At 43.8% G+C, this 19,962-nt stretch overlaps 1 protein-coding gene across 1 annotated transcript; it reads left to right on the top strand.

Moving 5' to 3' along the window:
• Nucleotides 1–4,311: 4,311 nt before the first annotated feature.
• On the top strand, nt 4,312–19,357 carry LOC142947054 (insulin-like growth factor-binding protein 3). The gene is made up of 4 exons (XM_076088702.1): nt 4,312–4,675; nt 8,147–8,394; nt 10,546–10,665; nt 19,232–19,357. Exons 1-4 carry the CDS (start codon nt 4,312–4,314, stop codon nt 19,355–19,357), a joined length of 858 nt encoding a protein of 285 aa, XP_075944817.1.
• Nucleotides 19,358–19,962: the final 605 nt, after the last annotated feature.

Here is a 19,962-nt window from a genome sequence, read left to right as displayed (position 1 = left end):
AAAGGCAATTTTAAGTATTAGGTGGTAATGCTAGATGTCAATTGTGATTATGACGGAACTAGCAGATTTCCAACGTCCATAAACTAACCCCTCTATTTCTGTACTGCATGTTCACCAGATTGTACTACATGCATACAGTCTTGTTGTCTAAAGGCCCCAAAACATCCCAGATGCAACTACAGTATCAGCCTTCAGCAACGAACACAGATCTTCATGTTCCCCCATGACGGACGAGGCCTGTCCTCGCTGTCAGCGCCCCGGGTGAGTTAAGGAGCACCAAATGATTTTCCCCAACACAAAGTGGCAGAACATATTATTTATGTTTTTTTCCCCCGTAAGCCACAGTCAACATCATTCAACTAAAATACATTTGAATCATTCTCCTGATAGGAAAAGCAAGCCAACTATGTACAACAACAGCAGTGAGACACAAAGCAGACTATCTTGAAACATTTGGGCTGTGTTATGAGGATGTTTACCAAGTTGAAATGGATTGATAAGAAAGACCTTTGTTTGGCTGCTTCACGGAATGTTAAATTAATTTCAAATCTGTCAGCGCCCTTGGAATGTGCGCAAATATTTTTAAAAGAAAACATATGACCGAAGAAAACTTGTTCACAGTAAACATCCATCAAAGTTTACAGAGCCACTTCCTTCCACTCCGTTTCCTACTACCGTAATTACCGTAGTTGTGCACACAGTTTTCCTGTGAGCTTCCTGTTAGAGATATCACCGTGTTCCAAAATCTCTGTAATAATTACTCATCATTGACAAAAATTGGACAAAAATCTTAACTCAATATCCACTTATTGGCTTTTTTCTTGGGTTTACAACCTCTTGTCAGCGTGTTCATCAGCAGATGGAGTTTGCTCAGCTGTCTCTTAGGTCTCACTTATGACTCTTGATGACAACTAAGCTTTTTCTATGAGAACAGAGCAAGATGTTTGAAAAAAATATATATTTTTTTAATTTTCTGTCAGGTGACTCGCAGATTGACCAATTTAGAATTTCCACCCTCACACTGACTTAACCCTTACATACTGTTCATATTGAATGCCTTCACAGTATGGTTCGGGTTAATTTTGACCCAGACCAAGAATTCCCTCGTAGTAAGTGTCTATACCAAATTTTAAACTACAGATCTATTTAGAATGTCTAAATAGGCTATGTCTCATTGATAAATGTATGATTAATCCTTAATACATGTTTCAGAGAGCAGGGAGAGTGTATTTTTTAAGTTTTACAACATTCGTTTTTGGAGAAAAACATCTACTATTACACATTATCATGTCCTGTTTAACATAAGACATAAAAACATAAAAGCCATAATGACTTAAATATATTGTAATGAATTTGAAAATGGCATGAACATTCTGGAACTGTTGGAATTTATAATACAACCATGTTTAATCATTGCAACCATTAAACGCTGTCCCCACTGCTATATCATAAGAAATCATGATTATCAATATTAATTCAACATTTACCACTTAGAACACAAAACATTACATAATAAAATGCTTATTATAAACTAGTCAGTAATCAGTCAGTAATCAGAGTTTTCTTCCACGTCGTCTTCCTGCTCTGACACATCCTCCAAATCACTGTCAACCTCCTCATCTTGGAAGAACAGATCAAGTTCCTGTTGCACACTAAATCTTGCTGCCATGATGTCAGTCACTGAAATGGCAGCTCAGGTACCTTTATAATGTCACTTTAGGAAAAGTCATCAATTTTCAGGCATAAAGAATGACGTTTAGGGTATTTTTACTGCTGTCAAATGTCAAAACGGGTCAAATTTGACCCTCACAGTAAGGGTTAAGAACTGTAACTCTGAGGGTGAAAAACACCAAGAGAGGATCCACTGTAAGCACACTGTGGACCAACTGTATAGCGCATTGTGGTAAAATTGAAAGTTGCCCCACTGAAAAAACACTAAATAACTGTCGACATTATTCATGGTGCAAGGCAGGTCAACGTTTCTTTGAATAAAGGGATATGCTGGTCATAACGTGGTCAGCGAGTGCGGTGCGTGCTGATGGTATAGCTCACATATGAATAAAGCATATGTTGACAGCAAGACAATTTACTGCTCAATTCACTTGTGAAGGAAGGAAACAAATAAATCTGTCTAGATCCTTTCGTTCCCACAAAACCTCAAATTATAAAGTGCATTGTGCCAGTGTTACTGAGGACCGTCATTGACTTTGGGTTTCCAATTAATGATTTACAGCCTGAAATGTGCTGCATTGCTACGAAGAGGAATGTTGACTGGGACGAAGGAGAGATTAATAACTACAGAGAATATGAGTTACCTTGACAGGGAGAAGACAGAGAGGGTGAAAGAAAAAAGATGCATATGCCAAATGAAGACAAGATTGTTGACTAAGACAAATAGCATCTCTTATTGCAGTTCGCTGAGACTGCAACATAGACGGGTTGAACATGTGCCAGCAGTTGTCTGATCTTTTTATTGTCCTGAGGCAAATTACAGCTCTGTTCCTACTCTGAGATCTGGAGGATGCCAATGGATGTGCAGAACAAGGTGAATGTTATGTTGCGTCGCCATTGGTTGACTTTCTTCTGCATTGCATGATATCTGATCAGGCAAAAATGAACTTGAGAATGTCATATCCATTTGGCTGTTTATATATTGTCTGAAGACTGGTTTAACAGCTATCTTCAGCCAGGCAAACAATAACAGCACATTAGGATTAACCCTGTCCCCTTTATGGTATGACAAAATAAACTCTATGTATATCCTACTGTATTCACACAAAGGGGGCAGTTTCCCAAAACTGTCTTTTTGCTGAATTAGTTTAAACGGTAAGGTGCTTTAGGTAAATCATACCCTGGACGGATGGGCAGACAATAAACAAGCCAAAGGTCAGAAGATGAATATTTCAGACATGAAAAAATGCAGGAATAGAAAAAAAGTCAAGTAATAAGAAAACTAATCTTAGCTGGAGATGTTTTCTTGCTATTCTGGGGGTGTTTCATTACCCTTTGCTTGTTTTTCATAATGCAGTCTCAACACTTTTTCTGCTTCTGTGGTGGAAATCACACAATGGCCAATACTGATTGCTTTATTTTCTCAGTGTGTACCCCCCTCTCGCGTTTGTTATTGCAGAACAGGAGGATATGCTGGACAGGGGGGCGATGCTGAGCCGGCAGAATCTGAACATTTTTTTTTCTAATAATTTGAAATCCTGTGGGGGGCCATTCAGGAGAAAGGTGCAGGCTCGCCGATGGGACTCATGGGAGAGAAGAGTGTGTGTGTGTGTGTGTGTGGGGGGGGGGGGGGGGGGGGGGGGCGATGCAAAGTGCCAGATCACCAGGTCTGCTCAGTGTATGTGAAAGGTAAGCGCCGCCTCTGAAAACTACTTGGGCAAAAGGGTCAGGTATGCGGTCTGGCCGGCATGTGCGCAGTTAGCTGTAGCTGGTGTTCTGACTGACATGTGCATCTGAACAGCTTCTACAGACCAGAGCAGTAAAGCAAAACCTCTTTGGCTGCACCTTCCATTGAGCATGTGGTCGCGCACAAGTTATATGCAAAAAAAAATCATTGTTTTTGTGGGTTAACATGGAGGCCACCTACACATCTGCCCAGTGTTTTATCAGTATTGCATGTGGGGGGTACCACCAATGGCATTCACTCACATACCTTTGATGTCAGCAGGGGATGTGGCCAGTGGTGTGGAAACCTCCACAGGTTTGGGAACAGTCAACACAGAGGAAATCTTCCCTGGCACAGCATATTTATCTTCTGGTGGAAATCTGCATATGTGCACCTTTTCTGTAACATAAAATATGATATCAATACTACTGAGAGTGAAGATAACCCAACACTCATTCTGCCATCTGCAGCTCCCGATACTTGCCTGTCTTTTAACAAGAGGCCAAATTAACAGATGGAAACAAACACCTTTGCTCTTATGCCAGAGCATGAAAGATGATCGGTCCTCAGTAAATTATTATAAGGGTTTAAAAGAGTTGAGCGTTTTAGCAGCTCTCTCTCTCTCTCTCTCTCTCTCTCTCTCTCTCTCTCTCTCTCTCTCTCTCTCTCTCTCTCTCTCTCGCTCTCTTCTGACTGGATGTAGCGGTCCCTCATATCGGGGCTCTCCGTTTACATTATTCATACGGAGGAGGGTGTGACTTGTTGGCTCTTTTTCCGCCTGTATAAAATGAGAAGTTCGCGTAAAACAAAATACAGATGGAGAAGGCTAGCTGGCTCGCTGTGTCACAGAAAGTCCCCTTAAGCCGACGCGACAACTCACATACTGTCCCTTTGTGACCAGCTTAATCCGCAGAATGCCCGGTCTCTGCGTGCTTTGTCTCGCCGCCGCACTGGCTGCGTTCAGCGGGCTCGCCGGCACCGTGGGGCCGGTGGTCCGATGCGAGCCTTGCGACGCCGGGGCGCTCCTGCAGTGCAAGCCGCTGCCGAAGGACTGCGCCGAGCGCGTGAGGGAGCCCGGCTGTGGCTGCTGCATGACATGCGCTCTCGGCGAGGGACTGGCGTGTGGAGTGTACACGGCGCGCTGTGGCTCCAGCTTGACCTGCCAGCACCAGCCGGGGGAGAGCCGACCCCTGCAAGCTCTGTTGGAGGGACGGGGAGTGTGCTCCGGCACCGCGTCCAAAAAACTCAACGGCATTCTCATACCGGTGCCAAAACAAGGTAAGACGCGCTGTTATTATTTGCGCTTTTCACGGTTTGTTGACAATCGTGAGGTATTTCTCTGTGTTGACCAGGTCTGGGGTGTTCCCTGCTCATGGAAAAAAAAAACGATTAAGTGCGTTGTATTGATTGTGGATGAGATAATGATCCTTTGACTGATCTACTGAAGATATTAAGGCACAAGTAAATATGTGCAAAGTGTTTTCAGTGGGCTTTTTTGCAGCATGCCACAATGAATAACACAATTTTAGTCGTGGGCTTTTTAGAAGGGGGACTTGACATTGCACAGTGATGGTGGGTTTGCCCGGGTTAAACAAGTCCCATAGGCTCCTGAAAGTTTCAGTGGATAACGCCAGCTTGGGTTGGAGGTTTACGCAGCAATTAATCTTTGCTTTCCCACCAGGCGGACACTTTCTTTACCATGTGGGCACATCTTTGGACCATCATGCTTAAATTGCCAAATTAAAATTAAGGAATTAAAAGATTGTCGTTTTGCCGTTTGCAGATTGTTTGTTTTAAGAAAAGCAACACTGCTCTTTCTCACTAACACACACACACACACACACACACACACACACACACACAAATAGAGCCACAAGCAGTCAAGCACATGCACGCGCACGCAGCCTGGCTCCCTCAAACCAATAGTTAAGGAATGCCACATACATACTGTAAGTATACAGTATTTAGCTGAGGCTGAGTGCAGACCATGTCCTTGTCTTCTGTAATGTCCTCATTTTCCTTCAAGTAAAGCTCATGGATTTTTGTACACAGCATGAAAATATGTGCTGCTGCTTTCCTGATCCAGGATGTGGGCCAAAACATGTCGGGTGTGTGGCAAAGGGGGGGTGGGTAATCATTTCTCTGAGTTACCCATAAGCATCCAAGACACACTCAAAGACAGAGTGCACTCTCAAGTAATTACCAAGGAGCCCAAACTGCATATTTAACATTGCATGCCACCCAGCCAATATCGAGGGACCTTATATCTGCATGGTGTTTTGTGTGAATGGATGCACGCTGCTCACACTGGTGAAACGGCACACATGCCACCTACATGTGAATACACACTGTTGTGTGTTTAGGCACTGCTGACGTCAGGCCTCCAAGAGCCTCTGTGTGTTTTCTTCTTCCTGGTTATTTGGTTTGGCCAAAGTAATGTGTGGTGTGCAAGCACTCAACAGTCACATTGTCATACACACACAGACATGCTTATGCATCCACCAGCGGGTACACACACTTACTTTTTCACTTCCTGTAACTTAGCCTGTATATTTCTCTCTTTACTGCTTTCCCTCTCATTCTGTCATTTTATATAAACTTATTTATATTTGCAGCATCTGTCTAACAGCAGTGAGACAGGTATAAATGCAGGCTTATTTCCAGTATCTCCACTGTTGGAGAGGGGGGGGGATGATCCTAAGCGCCCCTGTTGGTCAGAGTGTGTAAGTGCAGCCCAGTGGTTCCACCACCATCAGTCCCCATGGAGCTCCAGAGCAGCCTCTCCTCCCAGACATTTACAAGCTCTCCTCACCGCAGTTTGTGCTGTTTACCCCTGTCCCATTATACAAACAAATTGCGTAATGTGTTTATCTAAAACGCCCCAGACTTTCTTGAAAGGTTATATAAAAGTGTATATTGACAATAAAAATTAATGCTTGCTGGAATCTTAAATAAGGCCTCAATATTTCTGTCCCTGGTTATGGACATTTATGGACATTTTTGCAGGGTTCAGAAAAAACATGTGGAGGCTATATCAGGTCAAAGATCACTGTTGGTTTCTGGCGCTGTCTTGTTCCAGTTGATGTTGTTGTTGACATCCATGTTGTTATTCTAAGTTCTGGGGAGCCTGGGAGACTGCGGAGCCCAATCACGTCACTAATTGATCAGGTGGTCACGGAGAAAGGGTGGGCTGCCAGCCTGCCTGCCCACACGAGCTACACCCCTGCATGCCCGTCCGCCGCCCTCACCGCAGCTCTCAAACACAAAATCTGCTTTGAGTTAACGTTTTAAAACTGTTTGGGTGTGTGTGAGCCGCTGCATGTGTGTTCCCATCGTCCCTCTGCCTCCTCGGGACGTCTCCAAACTCAGTTAGCACTTCTAACTGTGGCCCCGTGGCTGACCGGGTGGCATATGGCGGGTAGTTTGGTTCTCTCCTATATTAGGGAGGAGTGTTTGGAGCCCCCTCCTCTATTCCTTTCGGTCAGATGTTGCCCACTCTGTCTTTAACGATTTGACTGGAATCTTTGCCAGCACCACAGGCTATTAATATATCTGCTCCCTCGTCTCCCACTTTACCTCTTACTGCCCTAACCTCTTCCTCTTTTAGCCCCAATACCCGTTTCCCCTTCCCTACACCGGCACTGCACAACATGTTCTTCTTTACAGCAAAGAGTCTTGCTTACACTCAGTGTGTCTCTGTGACTATCTCTTGGTCTGCATGCTGTGGAAATTTGTGGATATGAAATCGTCATGTTTCTGTTTATTACTTGGCTTCAGCTCTGGCTCCAAACAGCCCACAAGGCAATGAACTAACTTTGTTTCGTCTCTTTTAAACAGGCCTCTCTTAGGCAGTCAAGACTTCTCTGTTGGATTAAGAAAAGCAGACACTGCTGACATTAAAATGTTTCACCAGAGTACTTAAGTAAAATCCTAGCTGAGAAGTAAATTAAGGGAAAAATGTATGACAATATTTAGGAGCTGATTCCCTGTTTTTGCACCACATAGAGTTTTATGGTAAGATATCATTATAAGCTTTAAAGGGAAAATTTGCCACCTTTTATATGGATGTCAAATCCTTGTTAGTTAATGCAGTTCATTGAAGCAATCAATTCTTCAGTGCGTGCTATATTTACCGCAAAAGCTGTCATTTGACGTAGTTGGAGGCAAGGAAGAACAACATTGTTTTAATTGACTCGGAGGTTCAGCCGGCGGGGATCCTCCGGACGTCAGTAGCTCACGCACAAGCATACCGGCATTTAGGCAGTGCTGGCACGGCTCTACAAGCACGACAACTCAGCTTCCTCTGTTTAAATAGCGCTGAGGAATTTATTGCTTCAATTTGCTACATTTATGATTGGTCATCCACAAAACGGTTGCGCGGGGTAATTTTATGCTTTTACTCCATCAAGGCAACTTAGGACCAGGTCACTTGTCAAACCCAGACGATTAGCCTGCAGAGTCTGTTTTAAACACAGTTTCAGATTCATAAAACCTTTATTCTTTTTCAATTCAGGTCACATACGACAGATAAGTAGAGTGATTTTTATTATCTGGGTTTTCATTTCGATACGAAACACTTTTTTACTGCTATAAATGGTGCATAAACAGAGAATGAGCCACCAAATTTCATGATGTATGTATTATCTTCTACGAGTCGGATGTTAACCTCAGCATTGTTCAGTAAGAATGAAACATCTTAAACAGACCGTTTATGATCTGAAAACTGATGACTCACCTTTACCCCTTTAGAGAACGCTGGACATCAGGTAGAAGGCTGTGCCAACGTGACCGCGACGGTGCCAGTGTTGCCCGGTGTGACGACCGCGAAGGGCGGGCACAACCGGGGGTCGATGGACACCAGGCCTCCTCTGCACAACAAGCTGATCCAGAAAGATCAGAACAGGAAGACCCAGAGCTACAAGGTGGAATTGGTGTCAGGAGGAGCCAATATGGACATGCACAACTTCTCCCTGGAGAACAAGAGGGAGATTGAGTATGTAAGTTACACCCAGCGGCAATGAGAAGTCTGTAAAAATAGTTAAAACGGTAAAGGCAGAGGCATCAAGACAGCTGTATGACTGTGAAATTAAAAGAAATGACCAGCTGGATATTTTGTCTTGGCTTAAAGCCGTTAGCTTGCTAGCTATTTATTCCTCAAGCTTCTTTGTATTTTGTTTAAATTATTTACCATTGGACAAATTTGATATTGTTGGCCTTTCGAAGACAGACATCGTTAACAATGTCATTGAGCAACAAAACAATTTTAGCTTTTTATACAGGACATTTACCTTTGGACAAAGTAACATTTTAATCGAATGAAGTGGCCATTTGAAAACATGATGCTACCCAGGGAGAAGAATAGAACCAGAGAGGCTAAAATGTTCTTTTGCTAGCTAGTAAGTGCTAATGTTAGCTACCTTGTATTATGCACGCAATATTTATCTTATGACAAATTAAAACTTGAAAACAATAGTGTTTCAAAAATGTACATTATGAACCACACGTAACCGCTGAAAAGGAAAGTTTCACAAAGAGTGACTAAAAACTGCAAGTCAGCTATAGCGTTAACCGCGGCAAAGCTTTCATTTGAGGTATTCAGGCCTGTTCAGAGTGAAGTCTATCCATTAGTGCAGCGTCGTGGTTTTGTGTCTTGTCAGGATACTTTCACTGAGACATCACTGAAATTACATAAATTGACGATGTATTGCAAAGTAATTAGCTACATGTACAGAGCTGTGTCTTTGAATTACAAAATAAATGTAATTATTATCAGTTACTGTAAATTTCGGCTTCTAATCAAAAATGTTGGTGATTACAAAGGGATTGCATCCAAATATGTTCTTTTTTTGTAAAGTAATCAGGGGCATTGTAATTAAGGTGACACGGGTTCACAATTTCTCAAGGCCGCCTTACAACTATTGTTAGGTGCCCCTATAAACGTTGAAACAAACAAGCATACAAACATTTTCTATGCCATAAAACATTTTCAAAGCTTTTGTTAATATTAGCTTGGCCCATGTCTTTATTACTATCTCTTTATTATCTATTTTATTCTTAATTACCACCAACCTCTGTCGCTCGGCATCAGCACCATATGCCTTGGAGAGACAGCAGCCTGCAACTTATTCATTCAATTCCTACGAAATGACAAGAAGTCAGGGGAGAGAGATGGGGAACGACTTGCAACAAAGGTCCACCTTGGGCAAACTGCAGTAGACAATTTGAATTGTCACAGTAGAAAAAGCGCAGGTGCAAATAATAAAATGAATCAGCTGCTTTGATGTCAGGGTCCTGGTATTGATCATGCTGGCCTTTGTCACTCTCACTGGAGCACTTAAACAGAAAGGAGGAATCGCTAGTGTTATTAGTAACACCTGTGCTGTTCCTACTATGTCTGCTTGCCATTTGTTGGAATCGAAACACCTACAGACTGCGAGCTCTCCATGGCACATGGTTGCAGTTTGCAAGAATGCATATCACTGTCAACACGTGGTGTGTTTGCAGCCTCGAGCGTGTGCAGGAAAACACAAGACACAAACACTTCGGGGAATCTCTCAGCAAAACATTGCTTTGCAGAGCAATTTGTGGTTAAACACTCCACAGGCTTTTAGGTTATCTACTGTAATTTCAACGACATATTTTTGGTTGTATTCTGTCAAACATTTTGTGCGACAAGGTACCAATTTTCGGACCCAAGGTCTCATTTTCGGACCCTCAGTGGGATCATTCATCACAGCAACTGGATGCTGTTCAGACAAGCAAAAACATTTCAATTTTCCAAAAATAGCAAACTCAGTTTTAGGGACTTAAAAAAGCCGCGCAAGACATTCAAATGATTCAATTTTGATGTGATGTTGCAGCCATGAAATTTATGGCCATCCACGATTTTAATATATCTCTTTATGTAAGTATCAATTAGCCCAAAGGTTGTGTTTGACCAAGCAGAAACCAAAAATATGTTATCATACAGTGTACATGGGGGGGGGGGAGTTAATGGGACATTCAGGGCTCAGGAGGTTAACTTTTATAGACTCTTATGTTCACCATGAACTTATAACTGTAATTGCATGGACACTCCTCATGTTCCTCATGTCCGTGATTGTGTTGGGATGAGTGTGTAACACTGGCCGTGTTTATCGTGTTGCTAGGGCCCGTGTCGGCGGGAGATGGAGAGCATCCTGAGCGGACTTAAGATCAGCAATGTGCTCAATCCGAGGGGCTTCCGCATACCCAACTGTGACAGAAAGGGCTTCTACAAGAAAAAACAGGTGAATGACTCTCCACTCTGTTTCATCGCTCTCTTTCTGTCACACACCTAAACACACACACACCTGCGGACATGCAAAAAGACCCACCGCATGCCTGAACACTTCCAAAGAATCCTCTCCGACTCATCCCACCCACCCACACATGCCCAATCCCCCCCTTTTTTTTCATCTTTTTTTTTTTGCAGCTCGGGTTGCCTTGACAGCCACATCAACACTATATTATCAGAATGGCTAATAACCATGTATTACTCCGGTAAATGCACTGCAGCCGTCTGACTCATGCCTCACAGGAAATGAAGTCGGTCAGGTGTGTTTGTGGGTGTGTGGTGTGGGAGAGTGTGGGGGGTAGGGATGTAAGAATGTGGTCTGGGAGTGTGTGTGGCACGGTAGATGTGGCGGCAGGGGAGTGTATGTATGGTGCTTGTTTGATGGCGGTAGTTTTGGTGAGGGTGTGTAGGTGTGGGGTGCTGTTGGTGAGGTAAAGAAAAACAAACAGGCTACTCACTGGTTTAGTTTTTCTTGTCGGTGGTACAGCAGACTCAGGGCCACCCATAGCCTGCTCATTTGTAAGACGGGGGAAAAAAACAAGGAAGCTAAACTTCATTTGGAGTAGTCCGGCGGCTGATGTGCTGACCTTAAGGGGAGGGAGCGGTGAGGCGGGGAAGGCTGAGGATAGATGGGAGCTGCGGTGGGGCATTGTTGAGACACACGGCATGTCAAATAAATACCACCATCCCATTTCCTGAGGTTGGGAGCCTTATCGGAGGGATTGCACGGAGCTAGAGCCCGTTCTGAGAAATGCATGAGTCACCAAAAAAAAAAAAAAGCCACAAGAACCATGCGTCAGAGACCAACTCGAGCCATAACAGACACACACACATACACAATAAAATCATCCTCTCAGATTCCCACCTCACTCTTTCCCCAAAGTCTCCAAAGTGAGGTTTCATCGCTACTTTCATTAAAATCAGACACTTCGTCGTTCTTTTCCCGGATTCCATCAACAAATACCTACCAGGAAAGCGTCAGCTCTGGTCTAAGTGTATGTGTGTGTGTGTGTAAATGTGTGTGTGCAGCAGTGTGCCAGCCCTTTTCTCAGAGGGCCGGTGGGGTGCAGGGTGTTGTGTTAAATTCATCCGAGGGGATGTGCCTTCACGGTGTGTTGCAGAGATTTATGACCGGAAACACAGCGAAGAGGAGACCGTGTGAACCGTCTAGGGTGACAATACTGTGAAAAGAAGGGAGCAAGGGGGGGAGGAGGTGGGAGAGGGGTCGGGATGTGGGGGTGGGGGTGTGTGGGGGGGAATGGGTGAAGGACTAAGCAGAGGAAATAGGGGCATAACCATACACATGATACACAGGCTGCCTTCGTATCTCAAAGTGATATTCCACCCGAAATCTTTTAATATAAAATGCTTACGAACTGTTGAAAGGTGGCTGGTAAGAGCTGGTAGTTTTATCTTTCATTTTCCAACAAATAGTGCCAGGAGTCAAACAGGGAACTAACACACCCTTTTTACTATACATAAGTCTCTTTTGTGCATTCCTTATAACGGATTAGAAAACAGTAGATAACTGTGACGGTTATCACACAAAGAAACAATAACATGCAGGCATTGTGTGAGAATTGCAGATGCGGAAAATCTTTCTCTTGTTTTTTGGCTATAGTCAAGAATCCAGCTACATTGCTATTGTTTCAATCCCATCCCGGTGACATCAGCAACAAGCACTTCTTGCTTTTACTTTGAATGAATACAGATGTTTTTGCAGCAGTTTTTTTTGTTTTATCAGGGATACTTGATCAGTATGTGATATTAAGTAGTACCGCAGACTCTGCACTGAAAGTCGCACGGCCACTGCAAAGTACTCACTGCGGAGAGGGGAGTCATATTCAGAAAAAAGGTCCAGAGTTCCTAATGAGCATCTTGGATTCCTGGAAAAGAAAAGCATCTGAGGTCGGATTAGATTCATGTTGGCTACTCAATTGGTGATACGTTTTCACAGCACAAGAAAATGATCATAGAAATATTTGCTCCCTTACGGTCCACTCCACATACAATGCTCAGTATGTTGCAAACATACTGTGCTCTGCCAAAGTATGGCTGTACACACACTGCTGTCATTTGTCACTCTTCACATTTGGCACTTGTGACTAATTGAATGTACTGAGCAAACGGGTGGATTGTGGGAAAGCGGAATCTACATTAAGGATAACGTTTTTTTTTATAAAAACACTTTTTAACAACCACTTTTGTAAGACTACAGAGGGTGAGTCTTGATACTAGAAGGATTGATTAGGGGGTGGAATCTTGTTTTAAGGGTCTGCTATCACAAGGAAAAAAAGTCACAGGCATGCATGTGTGTAGGTTTCAGTGTACATGTTGCTGGTAATATGAGTGCCCTAGCAGTGGAGGAGAAGGTTGAGCAGGGTAAGCCCTACCTCGCCTACGGAGAAACCTATTTTTAGCAGCAGTTATATGAATTAGCCCAGTATCCCAGTTCAGGCCACGCATGCCCAACACTGACCCACTCATTACACCCCTCAAAGTCTCACACTCACTTTTCCTCTCTCTCTCTCTCTCTCTCTCTCTCTCTCTCTCTCTCTCTCCCTGTCACTCTCAGTCTGTCTCTCTCTCTCTCTCTCTCTTATTCATCATTTCACCCACCCATCATTACCCCCATTGTGCCCTTTCCTACAGTCATCCACCCGTCTTTTGTTCTGCCTGCCCGCTCCATCATTCGGTCCATCCTGCCCTTCCGCCCACCTGGCTTTTTCCTTCCTTGTTTGGCCACGAATCACCCCGCAGAGGGTTTGTGAATGGGACGACAGTGTCTGTGTCTCTCTGTGTGCTCTTTCAGAGTTAAGTGTGTGTGTGTTGAGAGGAAGAGGAGGAGGAGGAGGAGGAGGAAGAGTCAGTGGGTTAAGGATGTGAGCCAGGTGCCTGCGTACCCTTATCCCTCCTCCCCCACTGTGTCCCGACAGTGCCAGGCCCATAAGGACTGACTTATTGAGCGTGACTCAGAAGGATCTGTGGAAACGTACACACCGACCACAATGGCTTTATAATAACGGGCCAACCTTCGGGGACCCAGACATCTATTTTCACTCTGTCTCTCTCTCTCTCTCTCTCTCTCTCGTTCCGTTCCCTCCCTGGAGTTCTAATCCACCTCGCCTTCCTTCTCACTTGGGGATGTGCAAGTCTTTTTTTGTTTTTTTTTGTTTGCCAAGGCTGCTGCATAATAGTCATATTTGTCATCACCAATGCCAATGCGGTACCTGAGTTACACTGCTGATAACAAAATTATAATTTATTAGAATATAAATATGTTTTCTACCAAACCCTTCTTCTTCAATGCATCAGTGTACAATGTCTTAACAACTTAAATAACAAAAGTTATGATTAAGATCAGGAAGAATAAGTTATGACCAAACATTTAATGTCAACTTGTGATAATGTTCATTGCCTGATTTTACAGACATATACAGAAGTATTAAGGTTTGATACCCCATCATGATTTGGTTAAGGCTTCAGATAATACTCACTTTCATTATTGACTGATGCTTGAATCCAGATTATACCTTCTGGCTGCAATGATTCATATAAAGTAAACATCGTAATCTGACATTGTCCACAAGGGGTTTGCACTATGTGTCGTCTGTGTGAACACACCCAGTGTTGTGTAAACATCTGTATACACTCAACTGTGTATTTGAGGTCGTTATGTCTCAAAGATATCAAAAATAGGGCCTGTCACAAGTCAGCGGATCAGTTATTGATGTCTTCGAATAGTTTTTTGTCCTTATTTGAGAAACCCAAAGGTATTCAATTTAGAATAATATGAAATGGAGCAAATTAACTTACATTAGAGATGCTTTAACTTGCAAATAATTGGAAATTGGTATTTTAAGTTCAGGAATGACTTTGGTGATAATCAGATTTGCCATTGATTAAGTTTCTAGAATCTTTGCAAAGTCTTTCGTTACATTCATTCATAACGTATATATATTGATTTTTTAGGCTTCTATTTTAAAGTTTGTGTGGCCTCCATTCTTCTACAACTATTCACTGGGACTCTCATTAAACTATTTATCAGAGAACGCAATATCCTGTAGCTACTCCCAATGCACTTACACACACACACGCACACAGATGCACCCTCTTACACCAATACATATGCGTGCGCCCCTATAAACACACATTGCATTTTATGAGCTTGTGTTTATCCTGTGGTCAGACTAGGCTCTTGTAAATGTCCGTAGAGCCCTGCGGTGCTGCTATTAGTTATAAAGACCGGCATCACAAGAGCACACATTCATGCGGACAACACACGCACATACACGCCCCATAAAGGTGGCATTATGTGTGTGTGTGTGTGTGTGTGTGTGTGTGTGTGTGTGTGTGTGTGTGTGTGTCTGTGTGTGTCTGTGTGTGTCTGTGTGTGTGTGGGGCAGATGAAATGGGCTTTTTTAGTTACGGCCATGTGGACCACGCAGGGCCACTGTCAGGGCTGTAAGGCTCAGAATGCTTGGATCAGTGAGCACCTTGAGGGAATACTCCTCCAAAAACTGGGTTTATTCTACTCGTCTCACTGTGCTTCATGGAGGACACGTAATGGTAGTCAGCTTCAAGATGTTCCAAAAGCAACCCAAAAGCAACCCAGTTTCATAGAAAAAGAAACAAATATCCATAGAGAATGTTCTGTTTACCGCCATGAGTCAAAGCAACAGGTGGTGAGTGTCGATGAGTAGTCCTTTAGGTGACCAGGAGTAGTTTGTATTTGAAAGGAAACAAGTGTGGAAACAATGTTTACAACAAAGGGTAGAAAAAACTTCTATCAGTCCTTGTCAAGTGACAGCCAGTCCTCAGCAAACGTTTGGCTGTCTTTGACATTCTTGTGTGTGTGTGTAGAGTCAAGCCGTAAAGAAAGGATTGCTTGAGATGACTGCTAATAGTTCTCAGATGAAAGAGAGACTGAGCGGAAATTCAAAGGTAGCCAAGCAACAGGGGAATGCACACATGCACATTTTGCTCTTCCTCTCCCTTCCGCCTCTCCTTTGGCTTTTCAACCCTCACATACACACACACACACACACACACACACACACACACACATTCACACACACATTCACACGCACACACCAAGCACATACAGGACTCCATCATCATTAACCAGAGCAGAGGAACACAATGTTAAGCTCCTCTGCCCAGTCACGTCCACTGGGTCGGGGCCGAAATAGAAGTTGGCCGCAGACTCAGACGATGGCTCCCTGAGGGGTAATGAAGGGAGGAGAGGAAAGAGAGAGAACGAAAAAAGAGTAAGACACAAGAGGAGGACGAGGAGGAAGAGAGGAAGGAGGAAAACCGAAAATAATCTCTTGATTCTTCGTGCGTGAGAATGGGGCATGTTTGGCTGCGTACTTGCACCTAGACTGCTGCGGTAGTTGTTGGCGAGGTATTTTAATAGGCCTCTGTCTCTATAAAGCTGCCTTTGATCATGCACTCAGGCTGCACGTGGATGTCGAAGACGCCGGAAACAGACACCTGGTCACACTCTAAATTCTGTCGGGTCTGTCTGCTTCTGCATCGCTGCGCAGCCGGCTGCAATGCAGTCCGTAAATATTACGATCGTTTTGTTTTTGGCATTTTGGGAAATATCCCCAAAGGGAGTTAGAAGGAGTACAGGAGTGCAGGGGTTCTCCGCCTTTTGTAACTTAAGGCCCACTTCTGATTTTTAAAAGATTTCCGTGGACCACCTTCTCAAATACATGAGAAAGTAAAACATAACGTGATAAAGAAGAAAAAAAAGCAAACCTGGCTGTTAATATGTGTTATTCTCTCAGCTTACCGTTACCCATCACTACCGGCCATTATGAATGAAAATTGAATGTATTCAGGGTAATATTTCCTCCCCACACAATAAGCCTAGAATAAGCTCTTCATACCTACACAGAGAGTGGGTCCTCTTCACGGAGTCCGCCCTGGAATACTGTTCCATTTTGTGCCCGAGGGAACATAAGTTAGTCAACAGTGGCAAAACAAGTTTGTCTCTACCTGATGATTGGAGTGGTGATATTCAAACATAACCCCCTCGATTCCAGTCTTCATGCTAAGCTAGGCTAGTAGTCTCCCGGCTACAGCTCCATAGTTAACGTACAGACATAAGAGTGGTATCGATCTTCTTACGCAACTCTTGGAAAGAATGGGAATAAACATTTAGAATCGATGTTGGCTATTGGTTGAAGATGCAACACAGTTGCAGTCTCCAATGTTGAAGTCATCAATATAAGCCGACACACCAGTGGCGTCTTGACACGTAACCGCAAGTTATCACGTGCCGGTATAAACCAACGTCCTAATTCCCAGTGTCATTGTTCAGCAGCTCTTCGAAAAAAAAGCAGCTGTTTCATCACACTTGCTCCCCAACTCATCACATCTTGGCTGGTGCTAAATGATGCAACGCTGCCTTGTGTGTTTTGCACTTGTGCAAACATTGTTGTGCTACTTCCCAGCTGGTTTGTGGTCTGATTCACAGATCCTCCTGTCCACAAGGAGAATTCTCCTTGAGCATGACACTGAACCACATTGCTCCCAATGTATGGAAATGAGAAAATATAAATAATGCATTGTGGACAAAAGCATCTTTAAATCAATGTGACGCAGTGTATCAGGGTTATTTTAAGCTTTTAAAGGTACAGTGTGTGACATTTAGGGGAACTAAGTGGCAGAAAATGGAAGAGCATATTCATAATAACTATGTTTTCATTGGTGTATAATCACCTGAAACTAAGAATCGTTGTGTTTTCGTGAGCCTAGAATGAGCCCTTCATATCTACATAGAGAGTGGGTTCTCTTCACTGAGTCTGCCCTGTTGCACCGCCATGTTTCTACTGTAGCCCAGAACGGACAAACCAAACATTGGCAAAAGCCTTTTGCGTTTTTACACTACCTAAAGGCCACCGTACTTCTCCGACATCCTTGAAAAGGGACGGGTGAGAGAAGAGGTTATCAGTTGGATGCAATCTGCAACCTCCCCACTAGATGTCACTAAAATCACACAACTCATTTTAACAAAGGACCAGTGCCGTTTGTTAGCCTTCGACAGTCTTGATGCTATATGGATGTGCACTCCTTCCGAATACCTCTCTTCTTACCATCCCTGGCAGCCATTGGTTTCCCTTAATTTCTCTGCAGTTTGCATTAGTTTAGTCAGGGTTAGATTGTCATTGTGCGGTAATGTAGATTAAGTTAAGATTCATGTGAAAAGTCTGCATTAAAAAAAAAGTATTGTGTAACTTACACACAAATGAATGTAGACCGCAAGTGTTGTATCGATTGTAGATTCAACAGTCTGCTAATTCATTTTCATATTGTACAGAAATGGATGGTGACCAATGGCTACCTGTAAGGCAAGTGGTTTACAGTAAATGGGCTAAAAATGCAAATCCACTGGTTTAGTCATTTTCATCGTCAAAGTAAGCAGCTGAACCTCATAGCCGTTGTTTCAATTGAAATCCAGTGTTCTGGTGTACAGAGAAAGGTATATATATTTATGGCCTGCCCCCTGTGGGACATCTGATGTTACTGCATATGTGTGTGTGTGTGCGCGCGTGTGTGTGCTGGTGGGGGGTATGTATATGTACAGTAGATACAAATCTTGTTTGTGTGCGCCTACATGTTTGCTGATGTGTGTTTATGTGCGCTCGTGCATGCGCAGGCCATAATCACCTCCAGATGATTTCTAGTTTCTGCGAGTTTCCCAGAATAGCAGCGCTGGTTTCCTTGCAGCCCTCCAACCTTGGCCTTGGCAAATACTTTAGCAACTCCATGTTTACCTTCACACTCCTTCACTCTCACTCGCTCAGTGAGTTCCTCATTCCCTGCCCCTCTCCATCAAAAATAATCTGCTTTTTCATCGTTTGCCCCCGCTGGTCAGGAGCACATTAGCCTGATAGATAAACAGCTCACAGAGGGGACAAACTCAACGGCATGCTGGTTGCACGTTGGACGCCTGTGCGATACTCCCCTGCTCTGGTCGTGATACATTTATCCTCGTCTTTCACAAGGCGAGCAGCTGCATTATGCAGTGTTTCTCTCTCTGATACAGCACATAAAAGCTGCGAGGCAGCTCCAGACAACAGGGCATTCCTCTCCGTGATCAATGGTGTTTTGTCTTATTAGAGTTCTGCTGAGGCATGACTCGGCCTCCTGACAAGCATCCAAAACCTAAAAGCCAACAAAGAGAGATAGAGTCTTATTAAAATAAACACATGCACGTTGAGGGTTGTGTTGATAAATCTGTGTCAGGGCAACTCCTCACCTTGGAAACGCTAATCTGTTTTTGAGACAGTCCCAAAGCGATAAGTCCTCCGCTACTTTCCAGTATTTTCTTCCGTCGGCCTCTAAACTAAGGATGGAAGTTAGAGCTTGTCAAGTGATGTTTGTCCATGAACTGTCTGTTGCAAACCTTTTTTCTTTTCGAAGTCTGTACATGTTCATCTCTGCATAGCGTTTGGTAAAAGCAAGCAATCGCCATACTAATTATTTTTCCCGACCTGTTTTCGCAGTGCCGTCCATCCAAAGGCAGGAGGCGGGGCTACTGCTGGTGCGTGGACAAATACGGGCAGCCTCTGCCCGGCTACGACGGCAAGGAGCGGGGCGAGATGCAGTGCTACAACCTGGAGAGCAAATGAGGGGACGAAGGGATGACGAGTGGATGGAGAGAGGAAGACAGAGGATGGGGCGGGGGAAGAAGGTAGAAAGACAGAGAGAGAGAGACTACTTTGCCCTTGCATGTAGTTTTATGTAAACATTTGAAGGGGCTCTGGGCCTTTTATTTCAGGTCCGATTTCTGTGGGAGAGTTCGGTAGAGAGCAATGGGGAGGGGAGGGAAAAGGGGTGGAGCATAGCCTCGGCGGCCGGCCGAGTCTCCTGTCCATCACAGCTATCTGTCCTGTGCTTAGGGAACCTTTATCCTTTCTTTGAAACAAAACAAAACAAAAACAATTAAGCTGAAAGCTGAGAGAGAAGGGGAAGAAAGAGAGAATCCTACCATCTGCACTATTCTTTCAGAGAGAGAGGAAGGAGGGACTTTTCCACTCACTTTAAAGAGGACTTGTTTGTGACTGTGACCCGGAAAAAAAAAACGCACCACCGCCGTTTCTATTGTGTGTGTCTGTCTGTGAGTGAGTAACCGAGAGTCTGTGTGTGTCTTAATGTGTGAGCACTTGCATAACATACTTGTGCACAGCTGCATGTCTGTGCAAGATGGTATGCTTTCCCAAAAAGTGTTTATTTG

Source organism: Anarhichas minor, unplaced genomic scaffold (assembly GCF_050575085.1).
Source record: "Anarhichas minor isolate MPS153535 unplaced genomic scaffold, ASM5057508v1 ptg000010l, whole genome shotgun sequence".
Lineage (NCBI taxonomy): Eukaryota > Metazoa > Chordata > Actinopteri > Perciformes > Anarhichadidae > Anarhichas > Anarhichas minor.
This window is presented reverse-complemented; position numbering and strand designations above follow the sequence as displayed.

Excerpts from the sequence above, each read along its gene's own strand:
- LOC142947054 (XM_076088702.1), top strand. The coding sequence starts at position 4,312 with ATGCCCGGTCTCTGCGTGCTTTGTCTCGCCGCCGCACTGGCTGCGTTC. Across the intron at positions 4,676-8,146 it reads CATACCGGTGCCAAAACAAG|AGAACGCTGGACATCAGGTA; the intron begins GTAAGACGCGCT and ends TTACCCCTTTAG. Across the intron at positions 10,666-19,231 it reads GCTTCTACAAGAAAAAACAG|TGCCGTCCATCCAAAGGCAG; the intron begins GTGAATGACTCT and ends CTGTTTTCGCAG.